Here is a 24630-nt window from a genome sequence, read left to right as displayed (position 1 = left end):
AGGAGAGGCTGGATAGACTGGGATTTTTTTCTCTGGAGCGTAGAAGGCTGAGGGGTGATCTTATAGAGGTCTATAAAATAATGAGGGGCACAGATCAGGTTGATAGTCAATATTTTTTCCCAAAGATAGGGGAGTTTAAAACTAGAGGGCATAGGTTTAAGGTGAGAGGGGAGAGAAACAAAAGTGTCCAGAGGGGAAATTTTTTCACACAGAAGGTGGTGAGTGTCTGGAACAAGCTACCAGAGGTAGTAGTAGAGGTGGGTACAATTTTGTCTTTTAAAAAGCATTTAGACAGTTACATGGGTAAGATGGGTATAGAGGGATATGGACCAAATGCGGGCAATTGGGATTAACTTAGGGGTTAAAAAAAAAGGGTGGCATGAACAAGTTGGGCTGAAAGGCCTGTTTTCATGCTGTAAACCTCTATGACTCTATGGCTCTAATTGAATCCAACAGCCCAATTAAGTTCACCAGAGTGGGTAGTATATGTGTTTTTCAGGCAGTCAGCCTACTTTGGGGAAAAGTTATCTTAATTTATTGTGTAAGAGTTGTTTCCTTAACTTGCAAGTGTTTTAATAAAACCAAGTATGAACCACAGTCTTTTGTTTGTCTCATAAAGTAAGAGCACCGAGATAAACCCATTTTTGAGTAATAAACTGGTCAGAGTATCTGTATAACATATTTCACAGGCAATATGTGGTATATGAATTTGTGTTGGTGTGATGCCAGGTACGTAAACCTTTTATCCCAGAGCACAGAAACCTGCACATGCGCAATATCATCCTCTGCTATCAGCCGGCTTTTGGGTGATGTAGGCCCCACCTACTCCCCATACTGGCAAATTTCAAGTTTGTCAAGATTTTTTTCACTGAGCGTGATAAGATTCGATTTTTAAGTCGCCCAACAAAATGACGCAGATTTCTCCTGTTTTCACTCTTTTGGCACTTTTCATTTCTAATCTGTATATATTTTTAAATAAACCTTGTTGCCACCAACTAAGAGTGTTGAATAAAGAAAGGGAGGCAGTTTATCCCCCCCCCCCCCCCCCCCCCCCGCCTCACCCAGGAGCATAACAATTTGGAGAACTCTCATCCAGAATCAGAACAAGTTGGGAGACCTTGCCCAGGGACCAGTCGTAACACTGCCCAGTTAACACCTCCTCCTCCATTGCTGGAGCCTCAGACCGCATCCTAATGCCACCAGGCCCCTTTCCAATACTGATGAATTGTGCGCCTGTGAGCACTACTTGGCATAATATTCCTGTCCTTATAAAATCTGAGATTCATTCCCATCACCATAGACCTGCTAGGTTGTTAAATTTTCTATCCATGAACAATACATTGGCAGATTTATATATATATATATTCCACTTTGTAAAACAAACAGTGATGGCAAAGTAAAATTAAACAACCAAAAACTGTTTCCATCAAAGAATAATTAAAAGATTTATAATGGTTATAAGTTTATGGAAGTGCTAAATGGTTGCATATTAAATTTAATCTTGGAGGCGTTCTCATTGGAAATTAGGAGACTAAAATTTTCACACACTGTTCACTCACTCAGTGACTGAATTGTCTGTTTCTCTGAGTAAAGTATATTATTGGCACTAACCACTAAATTTCATCTTTATGCATCCTATACCATGTTAGACATTAGCCATTGATCCCCAATTTATTGTGAGACACTGAATCGTATTCTCTGTGTCATATTTGCAAAGATTAGTTCCCTGCATTGTGTGTCATAGGGTAGAACATTCCTGGGTAAAGAAACACCATTCTCCTGTGACTTGCTCTGAGAATCGTCAAGCGAGATGCATTAATAAACCTTGAACATGTGCAACCGACTATATTTTTGTTTCTGGTAATTGTTACTATTGTCCTCAGAGTTTACACTTTGACTGGGATTGCAGTTTACAGGGCTTTAATCAAATAATATCAAGTGTGCAATGTGTCTCATTCCTGAGTGCATGCTATTTCAAATATCAAATATGTTCCATCAATATATCGTATAATGATTATCAAAGGTTCGTGATTGATCATTTCAATTCATTCTAATATAAATGACAAACCATTTAACCTTTTCCATTATATTTTGTCCACAAAGTAAATATATTTGTGCTGTCATTACACAGTCTCCAGCATGTATATTTGTAGTAACCTCCACACACACACAATATTTACACAAGATCACAAAAACTACAACTGTTGTTGTGTGCAACACTTAGTTCTTTCTTTTGTTTGCTGGGGTTAGGGATTAAAGCCTTAAAATGGAGGTACTTTTAGGTAAATTAGGCTTGGTGACGAAGGAGAAGGCAGGATTTGGAAGGAGCTGCTGAACAAGTGGTCTTAACTACAGTAAGGAGGTAAGTGCAGAGGCTGAGGGAGGAAAGACAACTCAGTTAGGAAAAGGGAGTAGGACTTGGAATTGGGTGGAAAACTATGAGGATTTTAAAGGACACATTACAGGTGTTGGAAAGATGGCAAATATGAATTAATAGTCTCAACTTGCATAAAGTGAAAATGAAGCAAGTATGGAGTGGGTACATGACAGAACAGAATAAGTTAGGCAGATGACAGAAGAGGTTAGGATATCATAAGATCAGAGAGTATAAAAAAGTGAATAAGCTAAAAACCAACTGTAGAGTGCTGCTAATTATGCACTATTGCTATTTAGGACAAGCTGATCATTGTTATGATGCATGATGATTAGTCTAGATAAGACGAGGCTCAAAAGGACAGTAGAACAGAATAAATTTACAAGGTGAGAGAGAAATAAGGAAATGGTATGGACGGGGGAGGGAGAACTTTATGTATGGTTGAGTAAGCAGTTATAATTTGATGTTGAGGTCAAAAATACATTCAACAGCATCGGTTGACACAATGGGAACGGTTCAGGGCGGCACAGTAACAGGGCACTGCTGCCTCACAGCACCATGACCCAGGGTTTGACTCTGGTCTTGGACGACAGTGTGGACTTTGCACGTGCTCTCCCGGTGATTGTGGGTTTCGTCTGGGTGCTCCAGTTTCATCCCACAGTCCAAAGATGTGCAGATTAGGTGGATTGGCTATGCTAAATTTCCCCTTAGTGTCCAAAGGTGTGTAGGTTAGGTGGATTAGCTATGACAAATATGCAGGGTTACATTTATAGGGTGTGGGTGGGTGTGGGTATGATGCTCTTCATCAGAGAGTCTGAGCAGACTCAATGGGCTCAATAGCCTCCTTCTTCACTGCAGGGATTCTATGGTTGTGCTGCCACCTGAATGCATCTCACAGGGCAGGAGTTCGGTATATAGGAGATGGTCTGTCCAGAGAAACTGTCACAATATGAGCTGTTCCACTTGTGGAGAAAATGATCACATTTTCTCTGGCCTCTCCTGAAAAGGTTATGAGTTGTCCGGGTTTTCCACAGAAGGTGCAACCTGGGGCTTCACCACTCGGGTCAGTTACCAGGTTAGTGATGTTTACAGTCAGCCAGGAGGTGTGCCATTGAGAGGTGGGGCTATTGTCAGTTTGAACGGTAGGGAATGTGTTCCAGTAGGGACTATGGAATTTTAGGTGAGTGTGTGGGGTTCTTTTGAGGTCAATGCGGAGGTTCGATGTACATAATACAAGAAGCCACTGAAGCTGTTGTTACGATTCCAGCTGGTATTACTACTGGACAAATCAGATCCTAGAGTGGAACTAGGCCTCATAGATCCTAACATTTATTTTTTGTTAGGCAAGCAGCTACTGAACGGAGTCAGAGAGTCCACTGATGAACTTTTAACAGAAGAATAAAACAATGAACTGAATTACACTACTCCTTCAGCCGCAACTATATCTTTACAGATATGTACAAATTTGTGATGATACGAGTTACAAAATCTATCTTATACACTAATGTTCACAATGTTACAACCAGCCCCAGGTGTGGTTCCCCTAAAGTTGTTGATCTGGGTAATTTCCCTTGTGGGATACCCCCAAAGTTGAAGGAGGGATAACAAAGAACAAAGAACAGTACAGCACAGGAAACAGGCCCTTCGGCCCTCCAAGCCTGTGCCGCTCCTTGGTCCAACTAGACCAATCGTTTGTATCCCTCCATTCCCAGGCTGCTCATGTGACTATCCAGGTAAGTCTTAAACGATGTCAGCGTGCCTGCCTCCACCACCCTACTTGGCAGCGCATTCCAGGCCCCCACCACCCTCTGTGTAAAAAACGTCCCTCTGATGTCTGAGTTATACTTCGCCCCTCTCAGCTTGAGCCCGTGACCCCTCGTGATCGTCACCTCCGACCTGGGAAAAAGCTTCCCACTGTTCACCCTATCTATACCCTTCATAATCTTGTATACCTCTATTAGATCTCCCCTCATTCTCCGTCTTTCCAAGGAGAACAACCCCAGTCTACCCAATCTCTCCTCATAGCTAAGACCCTCCATACCAGGCAACATCCTGGTAAACCTTCTCTGCACTCTCTCCAATGCCTCCACGTCCTTCTGGTAGTGCGGCGACCAGAACTGGACGCAGTACTCCAAATGTGGCCTAACCAGCGTTCTATACAGCTGCATCATCAGACTCCAGCTTTTATACTCTATACCCCGTCCTATAAAGGCAAGCATACCATATGCCTTCACTGGCTCAGTGTCTTTATTCAACTATGCGACCCCCACTCTGCTGGTAGCAACAAGGTTTAATCTAACAAGATTCGCTTTCCCTTGGGTACCTTTTCCATTCACAATAATTATAATGTTTAAAAGGGAGCCAATTTAACCAGGCTTTCTTGAGTTAAAGATAGAGTAAGTTTATTTACTAAAAGCATAAGGAGAAAAATGGTATAATACATGCATACAGATCAGAAGTGAGAATTAAATCCAATAGTAAGTAAATATAAATAAAAAGGTAGATGGAACAGTCCTTGGCTTGCGAGAAGTAAATGATGAAGCGTGCGGCCATTACAAATTGTTTCCGGTATAGTTGACTTCTTCAGATGAATAGTTGGTTCTTTGATTACAGTTTTCTGTGGTTTGGCAGAAAAAAATCCAGCTCTTTTTAAAATGGAGTTACTTTTGCTCCTTGGGCTGACTTCCCCAGTCAGACAGACTCTTGATGTACCTGCAAAAGATGGCCATTTTCTTTTTGCGGAGGCACAGCTCTGTTACTTTATCACACACCTTCAGTGTGGAAGAACTTCCAGCTGCTTATCCTGACAGCACATAGACAGACAAACAGGCAGGCCCTGTCTGGACCTCTCAGCTACTTTTAACCCTTTCATTGTACATTCCAATTGGAAACCCAGAATGCACCAGTCAGCCTAGACAATTACACCCAAGGTCTTTTAGATGAGATAGCCATTATGTTCCTTTATCTTTACTGGAGATGGTAATCAGTCTCTGGATGCATTTAGAAGTACCTTGTCTCGTAACAGGGAGGTGTTCCATTGTCCTTTGGAGAAACACCATGCAGTCATTCCTATCAGTGGCTAATTCTACATTCTCAGTCAACTGTGGAGTTGTGTCCATTTTAAAATATAAAACTCAGATTTTTTTAAAGTTCAATATTTCCGTGTACAACTCCATGGTGTTTTCACCATCACCATGACAGTAAGTACATAGTTCAGTGAACCAATAGGGGACCTGTGGTCAGACACACCGCACTCTGAAACCAAGTGACAGATGCTATGAGTCTCTTATCAACTCCCTCCAACTGCTTGTTACACCATGAGCCAACTGGTCTCAATGTCTTTCACACGATAGTTTTCAATCTCAATGCTCAAAGTTCTCGCTTTGGGATCTTCTAGCAAACTCAGAAACCTTCCACAAAGATCCACCTCTAGGGTCTCGATCTGTCCTTCCTATGTTCCTCTCCCCTAGACTGCCACATGTAATCATGCTTTGCCTTCCACACACGCACACTCTCAGGTATTCAACAGAACACCACTGCTTCACAGGCCCCATATTAAGGAGTTACATACCTTTGGCTGTCTCCTTGAATCTCTGGCTTCTCACAGGCCTACTTTACTTTAAATTGGCTTCCTGCAGCTTTCTTATTTTAAACTTGGAGCTTTCCTCTTCTCCTCACTCTCAACTTCAGTGAGCAGGACTTGTTTACAATCCCTACCCTTGTTCCTTAACTTAGTTGTCATCTTAGGATTTTTTTCCTATCACCCCTGGTTTTTGGAACCTACTTCTTTGGTTTGGAACTTGCTACCTGTCTTTTTTCATGTCCTGCCTGTTCTGGCACTTTCTGTGGAATGCTGCTTCTGGACCCCTGTCTACTTTGTTTCTCAGCTTCCCTAAACGATTCAGGGGTCATAAAACCTAATTAAAATTGCAGGTATGCAAACAGATCTGCTATCTCTAAAATGAAACTAGATCCAGGTTTCACCTTATTAACCCACAAATAAAGAATATAAATTAAACTTAAAAGCCAAAACTTTAATCATAATACCCACAAATACAACTTGCTTCTTCTTGTCACTATGTCCCATAAACAACATTTGTATGGCAGCTCCTGAGTGAAGTTGAGCAGTAGTAGTCTGCTATTGGGTAAACCAGGGTGACTGAAGCAGTGCATAATGTGTTGGTTCTGCTGCACCAAGATTTTGTATGAGACTCATCTTGACCTTGGCTCTGGTATTCTGGAAGTGTTGCAGTCGGTCAATGTATGGTCATGAGTGATGACAAGGTATTTTGCCATCAGGTGTTAGGGAGGGTCTCAGCAAACTTCATGTAGTTCTCCTGTTAAAGTAAGTTTATAACCTGGGAATTAACGCTGTCCAGAAGGTGACCAAACCTTGACCGCTGGGCTCCTAATCCAAGTAGCAAAAATCCACTTGAAATTGGATTGTCTCAGGGACAACAAAGCACATGGCTCTGATTGTGCTGCATGCTATGCAGAGCTGGGTCAAGAGAGCAATGTCATTGGGTGAGTTTTGAGGAAAGGACACCGACCCAAAACATTAAATGTTTCTCTCTCTCCACAGATACTGACTGAACTACTGAGTATTTCTACCATTTTCTGTTTTTCTTTCAGATTTCCATCATCTGCAACATTTTGCTCTTGTACAGTGGGCCCATGCTGACTTCGATTTAACACTTTTATGGTTCACGAAGACCAAGTTTAATGTGCCCCAGGTTGCCTGTCTGTCCGAATTTGGTACCAGCAACATGTCATGGTTGCATGTTTCTGCTGTAACTGTATAATATCCTTTGATCAACTCTGCTTAAAACACTTCTTCAGCTGATGGTTGTAATTGTCCTTGTGAATAATTCGCTTAACTTGGAAATATAGAGAGAGGTGGTGATCATTGATTTTTTGGCAGAGTCTGTGATAGGTGAGGGAATTTGTGTAGGAATCCCTGAGATAGCAGATTCAGTGACCGAGAAGATTACTGGGAAACGAGGATGAGTTAGAGTGTCCGTTTCTTGTAAGTAGGCAACATGGGTACCTTGATGGGCCTTCAGCAAATGTCCAAAGTATGTTAGCCTACGCAAGGGGAATTCAAGCCTGTGGTGGTACCAAGAGATTAAGAAGGCAGAATAGTGGTGAAGTGCTGAGATAGGGATTGGGAAGCAAATTACCTGAGACAGAAGAAATCAAAGTTAGAGTGTCTAGGTGGGAGAGGAGACAGGACCCAAGAGGGGTCAAAAGAACAATAAAAGGCAAGTACATAATGGGCTCAGATTCAGTGAGACTGTCAAAATCTGTATGCAACTGGACATGGCAAATTCCGGTTTCACGGGCATGACAAAGATTAGAATCCTTACAGTGCAGAAGGAGGCCATTCGGCCCATCGAGTCTGCACTATTTCTCTGACAGAGTATCTTACCTAGACCCTTTCCCCCAAACCTAGCCCCAAAATCCCACACATTTCACATGGCTAATCACAGAATGGGCAAGCCAAAGATTAGAATCCCTACAGTGCAGAAGGAGGCTAATCGGCCCATCAAGCCTGCACCAACAACAATCTTACCCAGGCCCCATCACCGTAACCCCACATATTTACCTGCTAATCCCCTAACACTAAAGGCAATTTAGCATACCAATCAACCTAACCCGCACATATTTGGCGTGTGGGAGGAAACCCATGCAGTCACAGGGAGAATGTGCAAACTTCACACAGACAGTCACTTGAGGTTGGAATTGAACCTGGATTCCTGGCACTGTGAGGCAGCAGTGCTAACCACTGTGCCACCATGCCACCCCATCATCTAATTTACACATCTTGGGATACTAAGGGGCAATTTATCATGGCCAATTCACCTAACCTGCACATCTTTGGATTATGGGAGCAAACCAGAGCACCCAAAGGAAACCGACGCAGATACAGGAAGAACATACAACTCCACAGAGTCATCCAAGACTGGAATTGAACCTGGGTCCCTGGCGCTGAGGCAGCAGTGCTAACCACTGTGCCATCCCAGGAGAGACATCACCAGTTAGGGAGGAGACAATATAAGAGTTCAGAGACTGCACTCCTGTAGTGGGATGAATTCAGCTTGTAAAGAAAGTGGATAGAGTCAGCTTGGACTCCATTCATTTGATTGTGTGGTATGAGATTCTCCTATTCAGCCTGATGATACTTAATGCACCTAACTTATATTAAATGCATCAGATGCTGCACTTCAAACACAATGAAAAACTTCCCTGGATAATGTAGAGGTGGAATGATTGGGGAGTGGAGTGGCTGATGTTGATTAATATTTGTAGTTACAGCCAACATATTTGATTGTATATCTTGCAGTCTATATTGCAAGTCATCTTTACATTCTTCCATACTCATTGGGAAACTGTCCGTGGCTGACTATTACATACTTGATTTTTGAAATTTTCATACAGTAATTTCTTACATTCAGTGCAAAGTCTAAACTTTTATAAGAACATGTTGAATGGGGGTGGAGGGGGAGGGGTGGGGGGAGAGACCTGATTGGAAGGATTCAAACATCGAGTTCCTAGAAAGATGAGGGACATATTTGAGAGGCAACAGTGCATGCAAGGAATAAAAAACAGAAAATGCTTGATGAAAGGTGTTGACCTGAAACTCTTGTCTCTCTACAGGTGCTGCCTGACCTGCTGAGTATTTCCAACATTTTCTGCTTTTATTTCAAATATCTAGCATCCACGGTATTCTACTGTTTTACTGATCAAGGACTGTGGAGGAACAGGAGGTTTGAGTTGGGGTTGTAGTTTACATGGACGTAGAGATCAAGGGGTTTTTTTGAGGAAGGATGATGGCAGCAGATTTGAAGGAGAGGAGGACATTTTCTGAGGAGAACAAACTGTATCAGCTAACGAGGGAGCCAGGAAGGAAAGGTGGATGATCAGCAGTTTATTGGATATGGAATTGAAAGAGCAGGAGATGGATATCATAAACAAGATGAGCTCAGAAAGGGTGAAAGGAAATTGAAGAGCAACTACAGAAAGATACGAATTCAGAGTTGGGGCAGAGGAGAGCTCTATAATTATGTCAGATTATCCCCAATCCTGAATGAAAGTGACAAGGACATTAAAACATTTTTAAATACTGATCAAATTTCCATTTTTGTGTCTGGGAGACAGGAGGAAGGTTCATTGTATCAAACACTTTAATCCAATTCATAATGTATTTTAAATGTCACGGTATATGTGTTCAATTTGCATTCATTAGTGAATAGAGGTTTCTATTTTATTCTAACCCAAGTACATCCCATAAACAATCCATATCTCCCATGGTATACCTGGCTTTCTAACCAGTTGTATCACTAAGAATTAAAATCACTTGAGTTGGGGTTGTGCTGGCAGTCCAGTGTAAACCAAATCCTCCCAAGTGATCCTGCCAAACAGTTAAAAGTAAAGTTAAAAGTTTATTTCCTAGTCACAAGTAAGGCTTACATTAACACTGCAATGAAGTTACTATGAAATTCCCCTAGTCACCACATTCTGGCAGCTGTTCGGGTCAAAGCACCTAACCAGCACATCTTTCATACTGTGGGAGGAAACCGGAGCACCCGGAGGAAACCCACGCAGACATGGGGAGAACATACAGACTCCACAGACAGTGACCCAAGCTGGGAATCGAACCCAGGTCCCTGGAGCTGTGAGGCAGCAATAATAACCACTGTGCCACCATGCAGCCTTTCACTGCCCATTAATTAGCATCCACTATATGTACTGTTAAAGATTGACTAATTTAAACCTCATCAATAGCCAAATGTATTGTGTTCTATAATCCTCCAAAAGGGCTACAGATCTCAGTTCATTAAAAACTCTTGACACACAGAGCATCAAATATCAACTGCACAATTCATTTCTGGATATTCTTTAGACAATTCAGAAAATGCAATTATCAATATATTAAAAATTTAAACCTTTAAGCAGAGATGAAAACTTCTTCAAGTTGTCTTTTAACCACTGGACATAGAAATCATAGAAACCCTACAGTACAGAAAGAGGCCATTCGGCCCATCGAGTCTGCACCGACCACAATCCCACCCAGGCCCTAGCCCCATATCCCTACATATTTACCCACTAATCCCTCTAACCTACACATCTCATGACACTAAGGGCAATTTAGAATGGCCAATCAACCTAACCCGCACATCTTTGGACTGTGGGAGGAAACCGGAGCACCCGGAGGAAACCCACGCAGACACGAGGAGAATGTGCAAACTCCACACAGACAGTGACCCGAGCCGGGAATCGAACCCAGGTCCCTGGAGCTGTGAAGCAGCCGTGCTAACCACATATTATAAGGCACTGCAGTAATACGCTGTACATAACTATTTTAACTGCAAAGCAACTGAATGTGATGTTGTGCCTACAATCTTGACACTGCTGCCAGGAGTGGGTGGAGGGGCTTAGTGGAAATTGAAGTGTCACACCAAACCTGCCTGCTCTCCACAACTAGCAGAGAGTAGCTTTGGAGATGCCTGGGGGCAGATTCTGTATCCCAGCTCCTGAACAAGGGATGTTATAATTCTCTTAAAATTTCCCTCAGAGGAAGGCAAAGGTAGCAACAGAAAATTAGAGGATGGGGGAAATGGAATGTAGTTTAAACAAAGCTCTTAAACTACAAAATGTCCAAAAGCATCTCAACAGGTTTGTACACTGACATTTCCATTGTCAGTTCTGCCACTTGTGTGTGCACATCAGAATCTTTTGATCGTAAGTCAGATACTCTTGATGCCATTGCCACTTTAATTTTCTTCCATAACTGTACTGTCAATAGCATACTTCAAACTTTATCCTAACACTGAAACATATAATAATACACTTCCTTGGGTAAGTTTGACGCTTCATACTTTTTTTAAACCCGCGGCTCGTGTCATCAAACTAAAGGAAAGATGGCACCTCTTTAATAGAGGACATATGCAAATGTGAGAGTTTAAAGATCCTAGGTGTTGGCGTGTTCATCTGACGTGGATTCACACTGCAGGGAGTAATTTTTGTCAAAGTTATTGTCCCAGTACTCCTCGTTGTCTGCCCTGTAGCAAATGGCGAAGTGGACAAAGGAACCCTGATCCAAGAAAGGGGGGATGGACAGAACGAAGGAGAACTGGTCAGTGCCCAAGTGGCTCGATCCTTCCACAAATTTGGCAGGCGTTTCCATGCAGGAGAGCCAGTTGTTGAAGGTGTAGCGGACAGCCACCTCCTTAATATAGGAGGTGTTCAAGACCCTGATCAGCCCGTGTACATCAAAGTGGCTGACAGTGACATTCTCCAGGCAGATCCGGTTCCTCTCGGCTCGCTGCATGAAGTCACTGGCCTCACAGGGCATGGAGAAAGTTGGTCTCAGGCAGTGGATGCCCAACGCTTTGAACTTCTCGTTCAGGTCATCCACGATGGTTGGGAAGCTCTGGAGCCGCAGGAAAACCTTGGACGGGATGTAAGGCTCATCACTGGCTCGGAAGTGCTTGACGCTGGCCAAGCTGAGCCCCAGAGAGTCGGCGAACTTCACTTTCTTGCGCAGCCCTCCATTGAATTCGCTGAAGAAGTCGGAGGGGTCGTGCAGGCAGGGCAACGACTTGGTGCGGCGGCGGTTCAACCTCAACTCATTGCTCTGCCGGCTGGCCGCACTGACCAGCACCTCTTTCTCCGGACACATGGCATCGGGCTGACGGGACAGCTCGCAAACCTTCCCCTCGTCACCAGCCTGTGAGTTGCAGCTAGTCTTGCAGTTGCTGATCTTGCAGTTGTTGCTGTGGTTGCTGCTATTGCAGCCTTTGCTGCTGTTGCAACTAGTGGTGCTGCAATTTCTGTTGGTGTTGCAACTGGTGGTGCTGCAGCCACTGCTGGTGTTGCAACTGGTGGTGCTGCAATTTCTGTTGGTGTTGCAGCTGCTGTTGGTGTTGCAACTGGTGGTGTTGCAGTTTTTGTTGGTGTTGCAGCCGCTGCTGGCGTTAAAACTGCTGGTGTTAAAACTGATAGTGCTGCAGTTTTTGCTCCTGTTGTCGCAGCTATTGGCGTTGCAACTGCCCGTACTGCAGTTTTTGATGCTACTGGTGTTACTGCTAGCCCCCAGGGAAAGTTGCAGAGAATGGCTCGAACAAGAAGACAGCGCGACCTTCAGATCTGTCTGCAGGTCCTGGTGCACCGCCGGGGAGATGGCAGGGTCGGGCTCCTCCATGACATGCCGCTCCTGGTCTCCCCCCACCAATCCGCCTCCTTCTACCACTTCCACCACTTCCACAAACTCAAGCCACACCTATTAAAAATAATAACAGTAATAATAACAGCAGCACCACGATCAGGGGAAGCGCAGCCAGCAGATCCTCAGCGCGTTTAAACAAACTCCGCTGGAAACTTTGCAGGGTCACGTACATTGGGCTGGGAGCCGAGTCCAGAGCGGAGCGGACGGGCGTCAGAGCTACGTGATCACAACAAATAAACAGGGGGCTTTGAGTCACTACCGCCAGCAGCAGCAAGGGGCAAGAGGGATGAGAGAGGGGCAAGAGGGATGAGAGAGGGGCAATAACACCCACTGAGACCCTTAGGACAATAATCCCCTATTGATCGCTATAGGAACATTACCAGAACAATAATTCCCCATTGACGGCAATAGGAACATTGTCATGACAATAATCCAGTAAGAGTTTTAACAACACCAGGTTAAAGTCCAACAGGTTTATTTGGTAGCAAATACCATTAGCTTTCGTAGCGCTGCTCCTTCGTCAGATGGAGTGGAAATGTGCTCTCAAACAGGGCACAGATACAAAATCAAGTTACAGAATACTGATTAGAATGAGAATCCCTACAACCATCCAGATCTTAAAGATACAGACAATGTGGGTGGAGGGAGCATTAAGCACAGGTTAAAGAGATGCGTACACATCTGTCTGTATCTTTGTCTGTATCTTTAAGATCTGGTTGGCTGTAGGGATTCGCATTCTAATCAGTATTCTGTAACTTGATTTTGTGTCTGTGCCCTGTTTGAGAGCACATTTCCACTCCATCTGACGAAGGAGCAGCGCTCCGAAAGCTAATGGTATTTGATACCAAATAAACCTGTTGGACTTTAACCTGGTGTTGTTAAAACTCTTACTGTGTTCACCCCAGTCCAATGCCGGCATCTCCACATCATGACAATAATCCCCCATTGAGAGCCAATTTAAAACTTTCAAGACAATTATCCCACATTGAGGGCCCTCAAGGCAATAGGAACACTCTCCAGGAAATATTCCCATGTTCAGAATAATAGGAGCACCTTTAGGGCAATGCAGGCTTTTGAGGCAATCACCCGTCATTGAAGTTGGTGCAGGAACTTTCCGTTAATAACTCACTGACTAATTGCTATAGAGGCAGCCTAATTCGGGGGGGGGGGGGGGGGGGCGTGGGGGGAGGCAGTAGTGACACGTTAAAGGCAGTGGAGAGCAATAGCCTTCTCAGTGTGAGTAATAGAGGCACCCTCAGAGCACCCCTACCCCACTGCGGAGTACAAGAGTGGCACTCTCAGGGTGATGAGCTCTACTGAGCGATAGGGAAACCCTCAGGACATTAATCCCTACTAGGGACTTAGAGGAACACCCAGAGCAATACCCACCCTTTGAGGGCAATGATGGTGAGGGGATTACAACAACAGCCCACTGAGGATAATAGGGGGTTATGGTAATAACCCCACTAAAAGCAGTGGAGCCACGCTGAAAAATACACTCAGACTAAGAACAATAGAAGCACCCAAAGGGCATTAGCCCCAGCCTTCCCCACACTTCGACAACAGAGGCACCCTCAGGGCCATAGAAGCCACTGACGGAAATAGGAGCACACTTGGGGAAATAATCGCCGGGGGCAGGGATGTTATATATCTAAGTGGTTGATGATTGCTTTAAGACCTGATCCCACATTGCCAAAGGCAATAGGGGTACCATCCGGATAACAGGACCAACTGAGGGCAATAACCTCCCCTGTAACAGTAATAGGGGCATCCTCTGGGCAATATCCCTGTAATGTCCTTATTGTGCTGTGTTGAGAGAACACAAGAAATAGAAGCAGGAGTAGGCCACCAAGCCCTTCAAGCCTGCCCTGCCATTCAATATAATTATGACTGATCTATGCTGGCCTCAACTCCTTTTCTTGCCATTTCCCCATAATCCTCTATTCCGTGATCTATTAAATATTTATCCACCTCCACTTTGAATACTTCTAATGATCCAGCCACCATCACCCTTTGAAGTAGAGAATTCCAGAGATTCACCCACCCTCTGCCCCTTCTGTGCTCATGACAACAAATTACTACGGTGTTATACATAGGACATAGTAAGTAGTCTCTAGACATAGTAAGTAGTCTCACAACACCAGGTTAAATTCCAACAGGTTTATTTGATAGCACGAGCTTTCGGAGCACTGCTCCTTCATCAGGTGAGTGCTGTCAATATGCGCAATCTGCTTGGAGATCCTCTCCACTTTGAGCCGGCAGTTTGTGGCATCGGTGGTAGCTATGATGTGGAGTTGCTGGCGTTGGACTGGGGTAGGCACAGTAAGTAGTCTCACAACACCAGGTTAAAGTCCAACAGGTTTATTTGGTAGCATGAGCTTTCCTGATGCAGGAGCAATGCTCCGAAAGCTCATACTACCAAATAAACCTGTTGGACTTTAACCTGGTGTTGTGAGATACTTATTGTGCCTATCCCAGTCCAACGACGGCAACTCCACATCACTCTAGACATATTACTATAGATTATTAATCATATAAGAAAGTCAATCAGGAGGATGTCTAGTCATATACAACGTTCTGGATTTTGGCTGCCTTTGACCCTAGAAGCATGATTTGGAACTTCAGTGGACATTTCTTCTCTTGGAACTAATTCTGCATCATTCTCACAAGGTATAGCAGCTAAGACACAATCATCAGGTGACTCAGATTCAAGTAAGTGTGCCATAGTAGTATTCACAACACTAGGGACAAAAGAAGCTGGTATTTCTGAAGATGATTCTGAGAAATCATTTCATGATGACAACAATTGGTCAGCATGGCGTCGCCAAACTAGTTCATCTTCGGTTTGAACCATGTAAGAAATTGAACCAGTTTTTGCTAAAACTATAGCTGGTACCCATTTCTCACTCGTGGCATAATTACACACTAACACAGACACTGAATCTCCTTATTGAAATGAGAGTTGTTTTGTCCTTCTCATCTAGCGACTTGAGATTGTTGTTGACGCTCTACTGTCTCTGAAGTTTCTGGAAGTATTAACAAATCAAATCAGTCCAAAGATGTGCGGGTTAGGTTGATTGGCCATGCTAAAAATTGCCCTTAGTGTCCTGAGATGCATAGGTTAGAGGGATTAGTGGGTAAATATGTAGGGATATGAGGGTAGGGCCTGGGTGGGTTTGTGGTCGGTGCAGACTTGATGGGCCGAATGGCCTCTTTCTGTACTGTAGGGTTTCTATGATTTCTATGAAACATAATTCTCAAATTTATCTTTAATAGTAATGCAAGGGAACTTGGCATAAGTAGTATTTCTTATTCGTGCACGGGATTGACACTGCCCCACTTTTTCTTCAATCTGAGCATCCAGACCTGGCCACCAAAAATAACTACCTGCTAATCCCTTCATCCGGACTATACCAGGATGTCCTTCATGCAGTTGTTCAAGAACACTTTTAGGCAGATTAGGAGGAACAATCACTCGGATTCCCCACAATAGACAACCACCTTTGATGGTCAATTCAAGCGTTCTTGACACATAATTTCAAATCAGGATTCATACAATGCATTCCAGCTATTGTTCCTTTCAATACCATTTCCATCACCTTCCCCATCACAGGATAATTTCTGGTATGTCTCTGAACTTAAGACTGGCAAATAATCCACAAGTGAAAAATAAAGAATATTAGCAAAACTAGTTGGTGGCCTCAGCTCAATAGTTAAAGGTAAGCATGATATTGCATTAGGCTGGCACTCTGATTGACGATACTTTACAATATAGTGCGCAGATAACATCAATGATCACCTTTGCAATGAAATAACAGTTAATGATGGTATGCCTTTATATGACCCAAAAATAGTAGTTAGGGGCTGATGATCAGTCAATAATGTGAAACGATTACCATATAAATAACGATGAAACCTTTGTGAGCCAAACATTATTTTCTTTTTCTAGCTGTGCATCGTGAGATTCAGCATTAGTCAGAGTACGTGAGCAAAAGCTATTGGTTGTTCTTCTCCAGAAGGCATAATATGTGAAACTACTGTCCCTATTCCACAAGGTGAAGCATGACAAACAAGCAGTAACGGTACATTTGGATTAAAATGAACCAATAGTTAAGACTTCTGCAAAGCATCTTTGACATCCTTGCATGCTTTCTCACATTCTATTGATTTTGATTTGATTTATTATTGTCACATGTATTGGTATACAGTGAAAAGTACTGTTTCTTGTGCACTATACAAACAAAGCATAACATACATAGAGAGAGTGCAGAATGTAGTGTTACAGTCATAGCTAGGGTGTAGAGAAACATCAACTTAATGTGAGGTAGGCCCATTCAAAAGTCTGATGGCAGCAGAGAAGAAGCTGTTCTTGAGTCAGTTGATATGTGTCCTCAGACTTTTGTATCTTTTCCCGACGGAAGGTGGTGGAAGAGAGTATGTCCGGGGTGCGTGGGGTTCTTGATTATGCTGGCTGCTTTTCTGAGGCAGCAGGAAGTGTAGACAGTATCAATGGATTGGAGGCTGGTTTGGGTGATGGACTGGGCTTTGTTCATGACCCTTTGTAGTTTATTGCAGTCTTGGACAGAGCAGGAACCATACCAAGCTGCGTTACAACCAGAAAGGATGTTTCCTACGGTGCATCTGTAAAAGTTGAGTCATAGCGGACATGCCAAATTTCCTTAGCCTTCTGAGAAAGTAGAGGCATTGGTGGGCTTTCTTAACTATAGCATCAGCATCAACAACCAGGGCAGGTTGTTGGTGATCTGGACACCTAAAAACTTGAAGCTCTCAACTATTTCTACTTTGTCCCCATTGATGTAGACAGGGGCATATCCTCCACTACGCTTCTTGAAGTCACTGACTATCTCCTTCGTTTTGTTGACACTAAGGGAGAGATTATTGTCATCGCACCAGTTCACCAGATTCCCTATCTCGCTCCATCTCATCAGTGTTTGAGATCTGACTCACTACAGTGGTGTCATCAGCAAACTTGAAAATTGAGTTGGAGGGGAATTTGGCCACACAGTCATAAGTGTATAAGGAGTATAGTACGGGGCTGAGAACACAACCTTGTGCAGCATCGGTGTTGAAGATGATTGTGGAGGTGTTGTTGCCTATCCTTAGTGATTGCGGTCTGTGGATTAGGAAGTCTAGGATCCAGTCGCAGAGCCGAGCCCCAGGCCACAGAGTTTGGAGATGAGTTTCATAGGAATAATGGTGTTGAAGGCTGAGCTGTAGGCAATAAACAGGAGTCTGACATAGTTGTCTTTGTTATCTAGGTGTTCCAGGGTTGAGTGCAGGGCCAGGGAGATGGCATCTGCTGTGGACCTATTGTGGCGATAGGCGAACTGTCGTGGATCCAGGCAATAAAAGGGTCATCTGGACTCGAAACGTCAGCTCTTTTCTCTCCTTACAGATGCTGCCAGACCTGCTGAGATTTTCCAGCATTTTCTCTTTTGGAATCTGGGAGACCAGAATTAATTTGTGCCATGACTAACCTTTCAAAGCACTTCATAATGATGGATGTCAGAGCCACCAAACAATGGTCATTTAGGCACGCTGCCTGGCCTTTCTTTGGTACTGAGACAATGCTCATCCTTTTGAAGCAGATAGGGACCTCAGATTGATGTAAAGAGAGGTTGAAGATTTGTGCAAATACCTCCGCCAGCTGGTCCATGCAGGATCTGAGTGCTCATCCGGATAGCCCATCTGGGCCAGTCACTTTCCGTGGGTTGATCTTTGAGAAGGCTGCTCTGACATCTGCGATAGTGACCTCGGATACAAGTTCATCCGAGACTTCCGGGGTGGAGGATGTGCTCTCGCTGACCTCTTGCTCAAAACGGGCATAGAATGCGTTGAGCTCATCGGGAAGGGGTGCATTGGTGCCGGCGATTTACATGCCTTCATCTTGTAGCCTGTAATGTCTTGCAGACCTTGCTATAGTCGGCGGGAGTCTGTATGGCTAGCCTGGGACTCTAGCTTGGTCCAGTACTGTCTTTTGGCATCTTTGATGGATCTCCGTAGATCATATTGGGCTTTTTTATATAAGTTGGGGTCGCCTGACTTGAACGCCTCAGACCTGGGTTTCAGCAAGCAATGGCTATCGCTGTCCATCATGGTTTCCGGGTGGAAACACACGGATTTGCTTCTTTGGCCTGCAGTCTTCTACACACTTACTAATGAAGTCAGTTACTGTAGTGGCGTACTCGATCAGGCTGGTCAGAGAGTTTTTAAATAGTGACCAGTCTACTGACTCTAAACTAATTAATTTATCCCGTTTTAGATGCTTTGTGCATTCAGATAAAGAAACTTTAATTTTGTTTTTTTACTTTTATTCCCTACGATGACCTTATTTGCTAATGCACAATTGTTGTTAAACTCTCTGTGGCTTCCAGTCCCACTTTGCTTGTCTTTACCCATATCGCTACCATGTTCTGATTTCTTGACCCTTCTCTTTAGATTTCTAAATCTCCCTACACAGGAACTCTATCGCCTTTTTGACCGTGTAAAAAGTACTCTGATATATCGTTTTTAGGTCCAAAGTGGATGACCTCACTGTTGCCTATATTGAAATGATGTGGAGATGCCGGCGTTGGACTGGGGTAAGCACAGTAAGAAGTCTCACAACACCAGGTTAAAGTCCAACAGGTTTATTTGGTAGCAAATACCATAAGCTTTCGGAGCTTGCTGCTCCTTCGTCAGATGGAGTGGTCTCTGTGACCAGGGAGAGACCACTCCATCTGACGAAGGAGCAGCAAGCTCTGAAAGCTTATGGTATTTGCTACCAAATAAACCTGTTGGACTTTAACCTGGTGTTGTGAGACTTCTTACTGTGCCTATATTGAAAGCCATTTGTCATAGGTTTTCCCATTCACTTAATTTATTAAAATCTCTGTAATGTTATGCTTGCATCGAAACTTTACAATTTCGCCCACCTGATTATATGGCTCTTTTCTCCAATCATTTAATTTGTCAATAAACACATTTGTTATTGATAATGTTATGATCTGGTTAAAGACCAGTAACTTTTTGTACCAAGTAGACAAAGTTTGAAATCCCAGTTACCTACTAGAAGAAAACCACAAGATTCTATGGTTTTAAACAAACAAAATAACTGTTACTATACAAAGTTAGAAAAGTAAAACAATTTACATTATTTATCTTATACTCTAATTTCCACAATTAACATGAGGTAAGTATGAATTAATAGGTAAACTGCAGTCAAGCACATCACATTGCACATTAAATGACAGATGTGACCAAGATAGATACCACAGATTTCTGTGACGCACCCAGGTGTCAATGGCCACTGTGAGTCACAATATCTTGTTAAAGTTCTGACTCCCTCATGAGGGATTTCAACTCTTCACTTTCAAAGATTTAGCGCATAAATTCCCTCAAAAGTTGCTCCAATTCAGATTGCTCCCTTCCCAATGGTTCAATCTTTTCTCCTAAAGCTGCATTTAATGAGATTCACAAATCTACACTCCTGCCTCGAAGTACTGGCATGTTTTCAATTCTTTCACAGACTGGAAGCTTCAGGTTAGTTGCAATTTGGACCTCATGTGCTTTGCAGCTCACGTAGAAGAAACTAGAGCTATTAACAAGCTCCAGGCAGTTAGAACTCATTGAAGTCCTGGGACGCTAAATAGGTGGAGGAAGGTTACTGGTTCAACAACAGGCAGTTAGAGCTTAAAAGAAGCCCTGGGAGTCATTTAGAGCTCGGTGCAGCCAGGAGGCAGGAGCTTGGAGAAACAATGGGGCAGTGCCAGCTTAGCTTTTTTTATTCATGGGATGTTGGCATTGCTAGCTAGGCCAGCATTTATTGCTGATCCCTAAATGCCCTTGAGAATGTGGTGGTGAGCTGCCTTCTTGACCCACTGCAGTCTATATGGTGTAAGTACACCCACAATGCTGTTAGGGAGAGAGTTCCAGGATTTTGACCCAATGATGGTAGAGGAGCAGTGATATATTTCCAAGTCAAGATCATAGAAATCATCATAGAAACCCTACAGTGCAGAAGGAGGCCATTCGGCCCATCGAGTCTGCACCGACCACAATCCCACCCAGGCCCTACCCCCACATATTTACCCGCTAATCCCTCTAACCTACACATCCCAGGACTCGAAGGGGCAATTTTTAACCTGGCCGATCAACCTAACCCGCACATCTTTGGACTGTGGGAGGAAACCGGAGCACCCGGAGGAAACCCACGCAGACACGAGGAGAATGTGCAAACTCCACACAGACAGTGACCCGAGCCGGGAAACGAACCCGGGACCCTGGAGCTGTGAAGCAGCAGTGCTAACCACTGTGCTAACCACTGTGCCATGGTGTGTGACTTGGAGGAGAACTTGCAGGTGGTGGTGTTCCCATGTGTCTCCTGCCCTTGACCTTTAGCTAGCGATTGTGAGTCTGGAAGGTGCTGTCTAAGCAGCCTTGGTGAGTTCCTGTCGTGCTTCTTGTAGATGCTACCACTATGTCAGTGGTGGAATGAATGTCTGCGGATGGGGTGCCAATCAAGCAGATTACTTTGTCCTGGATGGTGTCAAGCTTCTTGACTATTGTTAGAGCTACATTCATCCTGCAAGTAAAGAGTATTCCATCACACTCCTGTCCTATGCCTTGTAGATGGTGGCAAGATAAAGTCGTCATAGTCCCAAATGACAATAGGTTGCTCTCCCCTTTTGCGGGGACAGCTGACTGATAGTGATTTAACCTGAGGATCACCATACCTCACGTGAGTGGCAAGGTTGAGAAGGTGGGCCTCCATGAATAAGCTCAGCTGGTATGGAAATTGAACCCGTGCTGTTGGTGTCACTTTGCATCATGAACCAGCTGACCAGACAACTGAGCAAACTAATTCCAGATGTTGGGGAGGCTTTGGGAAATCAGGACATGAGTTACTTGCCACAGGATTCCAGGCCTCTGACCTGCTCTTGTACGCACAGTATTTATATGATTCCGTTTCTGGTCAATGGTAACCCCAATGGTGTTGATAGTGGGGGATTCAATGAAGGTAATGCCATTAAATATCAAGGGACAATGATTAGATTCTCTCCTGTGGGTGATGGTAATTGCCTGGCACTTCTGTGGCATAAATGTTACTTGCCACTTGATAGTCAATGAAACAATTGTGGCAAAATTAGTCACATTGCAAAAGCATGTTGGGTGAGACAAGCTTCCCCTGAGAAGAATATTCAGAAGAAGAATCTGGGTACCTTCAAGAAGAAGATTAAGTTGCATTCCACAGAACGAATTTACAACATGGAAGAAAAGAATTACGACTGTGAAGAAGAGAATGTCCAGAAATACGATGAAGAGCTCCAACTGAATGTCTTATCTATACAGGGTGAATCACGTAGATTCTGGGTTAAGTGAACAACCTATCAGGACGAAGGTTGATAATGGTGCTGCGGTACTTGAATTTCTGAGGCCTCATACCAACAAAAGATGAAGCAACTTTCCTTAAAACCAGCTGATGTGATTTTAAGGACTTACATGGAAGAGATTGTGCTATTAAAAGGTTACATCATAGTCCACATAGGTATTTATCCAGAAGGTGCTGTAGGTCTGTTTTGACATCGACCAATCTGTTGATATCACTCCAACTAAGCTTTATCTTCTCCAATCATGATCTCCCACATAGAGCTGGAAAATGACCAGGTAACACATGGAGAGGCAACTCCGCTGTTTGTCCACTCAAAAGTAAGTTAATGATTGAATAATGTTTTAGATCACCAGGTGGAAAAAGAGAAACTATTGTGGAATTATTCAACCAAGAACATGCAATATACAGCCTCTTGATTCTGTTCCACCATTCAACTAGTTTGTGGCTGATCTGTTCCTTTACTTCATAAGCTGGCTTTTGCTGCATATCCCTTACTTCTTTGATTAACAAAAATCCATTAATTTCAGCTTTAAAATTAACAATTGACCCAGCATTAACTATAATTTGTAGAAGTTCCAAACTTCTACAGCCTATACCTACATAGAATCATAGAAACCCTACAGTACAGAAAGAGGCCATTCGGCCCACCGAGTCTGCACCGACCACAATCCCACCCAGGCCCCCGTATCCCACCCACTAATCCCTCTAATCTACGCATCTCAGGGCATCAAGGGGAAATTTTAGCATGGCCAATCAACCTAACCCGCACATATTTGGACTGTGGGAGGAAACCGGAGCACCCGGAGGAAACCCACGCAGACACAAGGAGAATGTGCAAACTCTACACAGACAGTGACCCAAGCCAGAAATCGAACCCAGGTCCCTGGAGCTGTGAGGCAGCAGTGCTAACCACTGTGCTACTGTGCCGCCCAATTTTACATGGATAAATATATATTCATAGAATCCCTACAGTGCAGAAAGAGGCCATTCGGCCCATCGAGTCTGCACCGACCACAATTCCACCCAGGCCCTACTCCCATATCCCTACACATTTATCCGCTAATCCCTCTATCCTACTCATCTCAGGACACTAAGGGGCAATTTTAGCATGGCCAATCAACCTAACCCGCACATCTTTGGACTATCCGCACACCTTTGGACTATCCGCACATCTTTGGACTATCTTTGGATATTCAAAGAGACACTTGGCTCAGTGAAGGGGGTTCAAGTGAAACTCAAGATAAAGCCTAATAGTCAACCAAAAAGTCTCAAAGCAAGAGCGGTGCCAAAGGCAATTCGCCCCAAGGTGGAAGAAGATTTAGTACAACTTGTTAATATTGGTGTGTAGAAGCTGGTTGCAATGATTGACTGGGACACAGTCTCAGGTTAAGGGGTTGATCAAACATGTTAGGACTGAGATGAGGAGAAATTACTTCACTCAAAGGATTGTGAATCGTTAGAATTCTTCACCAGAGATTTCTGGATGCTCCATCATTGAATATATTTAAAATTGGGATAGACAGATTCTTGATTTTTCAGGGAATGGGGAGATATGGGGAGTGTGCTGGAAAATGGAGCTAAAGCCCAAGATAAGCGATGATCATATCGAATGGCAGAGCAGTCTTGATGGGCCATATGGTCCACTTCAGCTTCTAATGCTTGTGTTCTAGTGATCAGACGTTCCTCATATTAAGGGGTCCTATAGGATAGATATACAATAACTATTTCTGCTGGTTGGGGAATCTACATTCAGCATGAAATTAGGAAACACTTCTACACATAAAGAGTTCTAGAAGTTTGGAACTTTCTTCTACAAATTACAGTTAATGCTGGGTCAATTGTTAATTTTAAAGCTGAGATTAATGGATTTTTGTTAATCAAAGAACTAAGGGATATGCAGCAAAAGCCAGCTTATGAAGTAAAGGAACAGATCAGCCACAAACTAGTTGAATGGTGGAACAGAATCAAGAGGCTAAATGGTCTACTCCCCTTCCGATGTTCCTATCCATATTCCCAGAACAGATGATTAAAGTAGTTGTTACATAAGCTACATTGCATTTCTTCCTGTCGTGGAACCCTTCTGGAACTTGGAGAAATAATTGATAGATAAGATTTTCTGCTAAAGACAACAACAATGCAACAGTTGTATTAATTCACCAAGCAGGGAAGTGAGGATTCACTGTCTCTTATCGATATTAGACATTGTTACAGATGAGTTAACCCCGACTCATGAATAGCCAGACTATGGAGCCAATAGCTTTTTCATGACACTGGAAAGGTCCAAGCAAATATTCTACCCTGGTGCCCTATTTAGTTTAAATTAAGCTGCAGTCCTAGATCAGGTCCCAGGAGTTACTTTGAAAGAATCTCAAAATAATTTCTGCAGTTTCATTAAATTGGCTGTATGTTGCATCTTCTTGGTTGAATAATTCCACAATAGTTTCTCTTTTTCTACCTGGTGTTCTAAAACATTATTCAATCATTAACTTACTTTCCTTTCCATTCCTCTGGTTATCTAAAGTTAAACGCACATTTGTCAGCAATGCCATCTATTTTTCTATTCTTTCCAAACAATTTAAGCGCCGCCAAAGGAAACTTGCCCCAGTCACATGTCTTTTAAAGTTAGTGTACCTAACC

At 43.5% G+C, this 24630-nt stretch overlaps 1 protein-coding gene across 1 annotated transcript; it reads right to left on the bottom strand.

The window, feature by feature from the left end:
• Positions 1-10236: 10236 nt before the first annotated feature.
• Positions 10237-12789, bottom strand: ppp1r3g (protein phosphatase 1 regulatory subunit 3G). Its single transcript, XM_078199114.1, has one exon. The coding sequence runs from the start codon at positions 12576-12578 to the stop codon at positions 11346-11348; it is 1233 nt and encodes a 410-aa protein (XP_078055240.1). The 5' UTR covers positions 12579-12789; the 3' UTR covers positions 10237-11345.
• Positions 12790-24630: the final 11841 nt, after the last annotated feature.

This window comes from Mustelus asterias, chromosome 2 (assembly GCF_964213995.1).
Source record: "Mustelus asterias chromosome 2, sMusAst1.hap1.1, whole genome shotgun sequence".
Classification (NCBI taxonomy): Eukaryota; Metazoa; Chordata; class Chondrichthyes; order Carcharhiniformes; family Triakidae; genus Mustelus; species Mustelus asterias.
This window is presented reverse-complemented; position numbering and strand designations above follow the sequence as displayed.

Excerpts from the sequence above, each read along its gene's own strand:
- ppp1r3g (XM_078199114.1), bottom strand. The coding sequence starts at position 12,578 with ATGGAGGAGCCCGACCCTGCCATCTCCCCGGCGGTGCACCAGGACCTG.